General features: G+C 39.0%; 1 protein-coding gene across 1 annotated transcript; it reads right to left on the reverse strand.

Annotated features, from left to right (window-relative positions):
* Positions 1-4,002: 4,002 nt before the first annotated feature.
* Positions 4,003-4,539, reverse strand: LOC127204309 (uncharacterized). Its single transcript, XM_051163235.1, has one exon. The coding sequence runs from the start codon at positions 4,537-4,539 to the stop codon at positions 4,003-4,005; it is 537 nt and encodes a 178-aa protein (XP_051019192.1).
* Positions 4,540-4,821: the final 282 nt, after the last annotated feature.

The raw sequence follows: 4,821 nt of genomic DNA on the forward strand, positions 1-4,821 counted from the left end.
GTAGAGATGGACAGCCTTGTGCAGTGGTAGCATATGAACGTCTAGCAGAGAGCGTAAAGTGGCCTTGACTATGAACAAAGATATTCCTCCCAAGTAGATACGATAATGGGACAAAGACTATGAACAGGAATATGCTTGTTTATAACACAGAATGGCGGCAGTGAGGCAGGGATGGTGCCTGGCCAGGTCAGTGTGGTGGAGATAGGAAGTCACCATGAAGCATCTTGAAATACAAAATTTAATTTCATTCTTGTCATCAGGCAGCTTGTAATAACAGTGTGAGGTGACTGGATATGTCTACCACACTTCTAGTGATCACTCTGTAAAGCCAGACTGAACACAATTATGAATAGAAAGTTAAAATAGCAGTTAAAGAATTCACAAATTGTATTTAGAAGATGATTGTTCTGATCAATAAATAGTGTTTTATATCTCAAAACATCAATTCATGTTTTCTTTTCATCTCTTCTCTCATTATTACAAGTTTTAAATCTACTTTAACCAAAACACAAATTCCAAAGAATTGCTATTACAATTACAATATAAATTTTAATCTCTTTGGGTCAATTTTCTAGACGTAGCATTTGCCATTGGAAACAGCATAGCATTTATGACACACCAGAAACACAGTTGAATGGAAAACCAACCCTGCTGGCCAATACAATGAAAGTGTTTTTGAGGAAAGGAAGCTCTTTGCTAGTTCCACTTTTCCATACGGTGCAAAACTAGTTAAAGACACTTCCCTGGAAGAAAGAAAGACCATGATAAGAGAGCCTAATCCAGAAGATACAACTTTCCTAGAGTAAAGGTTCTTATTTTTTGCATAATTTCTTCATTTATTTATAATAAATATGTTATCTTTACAATATCTATTTTAGTGCAAGTACATGTTATATATATATATATATATACTTTTTTAATTTTTAAATTCATTTATTTATTAACTTTACATACCAGTCATATTCCCCATCCTCTTTTCCCAGCCCCATCCTCCATTCCCCTTCCCCTCATCCTCAGAAAAAGGGAGGCCCCCCTACACACCCACCTCATCTCATCAAGTCTCAACAGGACTGAGCTCACTCTCTTCCCCTATGGCTTGTCAAGGCAGTCGCATCAGGGAGAATGAAAGGCACTAGAGTCCATGTCACAGTCAGTCCCCACTTTCCTTACGAGCGGTCTACTTTAAGCAGGGATGGTGCAACTCTCACTGAGGTGTACACACATGATGGTGCTCAATTGTGAAAGAAAAACAATGAGGAAATAGTTGAAAGGGTCCAGAATATCGACTTTGTCTTGGCAGGAATTGAACTTAGTGACTTATGCAGGACTGCAAATGTGCTACCAGTGAGATATATCCTAGGTAGCACACTCAGAAATAGAGATATGGAAAGGATCAAACAGAACTGTTAAAAGGAAGAGAGGAGGGGAGGAATAAATAACACTAAAGATGTTTTTAAAAGCCATAAGGAAACATTGTTTTGTGGTTTTTTTAAACACAATACAAATAATATATATATATAGTACATATATAGTACTTGCTCACATGTAGTACATATATAGTACATGCTTATGTGCACATATATACATGTACACATACATATATAACTCATTAATGTATACATACGCATACATATACACAAATATAATGCTACTTGGGGGGATAATAAACTATGAAGAAAAACGCCCAGTGCCAGGAACAGTCATCTCTCTCAAGTTGTAAGGTGGACTACATGACTTATATCATCGCTTTTCATTTTCCCCTAGAACTACAGAGGAAGATCCTTTCGCTGAAGACACAATACACCTGAGACAGGATCAGAGCTGATATGGAAGCATTCTCCCTGAGGATTAACTGCCATAGTGTTGGGAGGCATCACGCCAGCTGCTTACAGGACTGTAAGTATGGGGGATATACCACATCTACATGAAGAGATATGGGTAATTAATAACTGATGATGGGGAGGAATCTCCGTTCTCCTCGGATGAGATCACTCATATGTTACCCATCCCCAAGTGGTCAACCCTAATCACATGTGACAGACACTAAATGGACAAAGCAGTATAGACTAAGTCGATTTGATATAGATAGGGGAGATAGAGATAATTAGGTGGATGATAGATGATAGATTAGATGAGATGATAGATGACAGAATGTACATGCATACATATATAGATGATAGAGACAGAGGGAGATGGGGATGGACACGGGGAGAGGAATCGGGAAGATATGGCGCTCTCTCTCTCTCTCTCTCTCTCTCTCTCTCTCTCTGTGTGTGTGTACTTAAAAAGAGTTCAATAATATGAAATAGGAGAGGAGCTATTAGATAAGCTGGAAAGGAGAAAGAAGGGTAAAATGGTGTAAATTCTATTTCATATATATATATTTCATGTATACATACATACATATATATATATATATATATATATATATATATATATATATATATATACTCATGTGTAGAATTCTCAGAAGCAAAAATTAAAAAATTGAGAAGCATCATAAATTGACAAGACCAAGCAGAATATCAAATTTCAAGAATAGATACAGGGTAAAAATTCAAAATTACATGAAAATAAATAAGAACAGTGAAAACTTCCAGAACCTCTTGTATGTGTTGAAGATATAAAATTAAGAGAAAAATATATCAGAATAAAGATGTGAGCCTAAAGGTGTACAATTTATTCAATTAAATTATACAAAACAATCCCAAGATCGAAAAAAAAATGGCTAACCAAACACAGGGCACATTTAAATTCTTGGAGATATTATCATAAAGCATGATTGTAAGCATGACAAAACTCAAATAATAGTAGGAATTTATGAAAACCATCAACTTATCTGCTAAAGAGTCTACATAGATCTCATCGATATCACTCACATCTGGGAGAGTGTAAGATGATACATTTCAAATCCTGAAACTAAATAACTGTTGAACATGTCTGTAACAGCCAGGAAATTGATAGAAAAATAAGATTATTTCTAGAGAAGCATAAACTAAGGAAACGTATGGCAATCAAGGAAATATTTTAGAAAAATAATTACGTAAATACTATGTAGAGAGGGAGATTGAAGACAGCGTGTCTAATGAGATTACAGGAAAATTACCCCTGAAAATATGGGTAAAGGAGAGATAGGCAGGAATCAATCATGGATAACACAATAAACAACAAAACCCTAAAATTAAGAGGAGAAATAAAGTAAACAATTCCAATCAAACAGAACAACAAGAATTAGATAACAGGCTCACAGGACAATCCTACGGAGGCAAATTGTCAGCATATCCCCTCTTTCCTGATGTGTACTGGTGTGTTGGTTAGCTTTGGTTCAACTTGACACAAGCTATAGTCATTTGGGAAGGACTCTCAATGGAGAAAACACCTCCATGGGATTGGCCTACAGGAGCGCCTGATTCACTGCGGGTTGTGTCCTGTGTAGTTCTGTGGGTCTGATGTGTTTAAGAAAGCAGGCTGAGCAAGCCCACGGGGAACAAGCCAATAATTAGCACTCCTCACAGGCCTGCTTCAGTTCTTGCCTCCACATCCTGCCTTTAGTTTCGGCCCTGTGTTTCCTCAGTGATGGGCTGTTACCTGAGAGTTGTAAACTGAAATAAATCTTTTCCTCACTGTTACTTTTTGTCATGGTGGGTTATTTTGTTTTCTTTTTCTTTTTTTTTTTTTTTTTTTTTTTTTTTTTCTTTTAGTTTTCTTTTTATCAATAGAAACCCTAAAGTTTGTATCAAGTTAACCAAAACTCACCAGTAGAGTATGAATAGACTTAAAGTCATAAATCACAAGATATCTGAATAGATATAATAAGTATTTTTTCAAAGTTTAGAATCCCTTGTTAAAAGTAATGATGAAACTAAAAAAAGAAAAAGAAAAAAAAAGAAAGAATAATCTTAAGTTATTAAAGTCTATTTGTACTGGTCAATTCTGTGCTGTTGTGATAAAATGCCATGACTAAGGTGATTGACAGAAGGAAGAGTTTATGTGGGGTTATGGCTACAGAGGGAGACAAAGGTGAGGCATAGCTACAGGTGGCAGGGGCAGGTGAGGCATAGCTACAGGTGGCAGGGGCAGGTGAGGCATAGCTACAGGTGGCAGGGGCAGGTGAGGCATAGCTACAGGTGGCAGGGGCAGGTGAGGCATAGCTACAGGTGGCAGGTGCAGGTGAGGTATAGCTACAGGTGGCAGGGGCAGGTGAGGCATAGCTACAGGTGGCAGGGGCAGGTGAGGTATAGCTACAGGTGGCAGGGGCAGGTGAGGCATAGCTACAGGTGGCAGGGGCAGGTGAGGTATAGCTACAGGTGGCAGGGGCAGGTGAGGTATAGCTACAGGTGGCAGGGGCAGGTGAGGTATAGCTACAGGTGGCAGGGGCAGGTGAGGTATAGCTACAGGTGGCAGGGGCAGGTGAGGCATAGCTACAGGTGGCAGGGGCAGGTGAGGCATAGCTACAGGTGGCAGGGGCAGGTGAGGTATAGCTACAGGTGGCAGGGGCAGGTGAGGTATAGCTACAGGTGGCAGGGGCAGGTGAGGCATAGATATAGGTGGCAGGGGTGGGAAGCAGATATACTTTATCTTTCCTGCAAACATGAAGCAGAGAGGGTGAATCACAGCCAACTCTTACTGCTGCACATCCTCCAGCAAGGCTGCAAACCTTACTCCTCACTGTGTAATCACATCAACTGTGGCTATGTGTTCAAAGGACTAAGCCTTGGAGCCACCACATTATGAGAAATATTGTTTGAAGCATTTTAAGTTTGGCTAAACATGAGCTGAACAAGGACAATATTAGACATGTCAGATTGGATGATGGGAAAA

This window comes from Acomys russatus, chromosome 20 (genome assembly GCF_903995435.1).
Source record: "Acomys russatus chromosome 20, mAcoRus1.1, whole genome shotgun sequence".
NCBI lineage: Eukaryota > Metazoa > Chordata > Mammalia > Rodentia > Muridae > Acomys > Acomys russatus.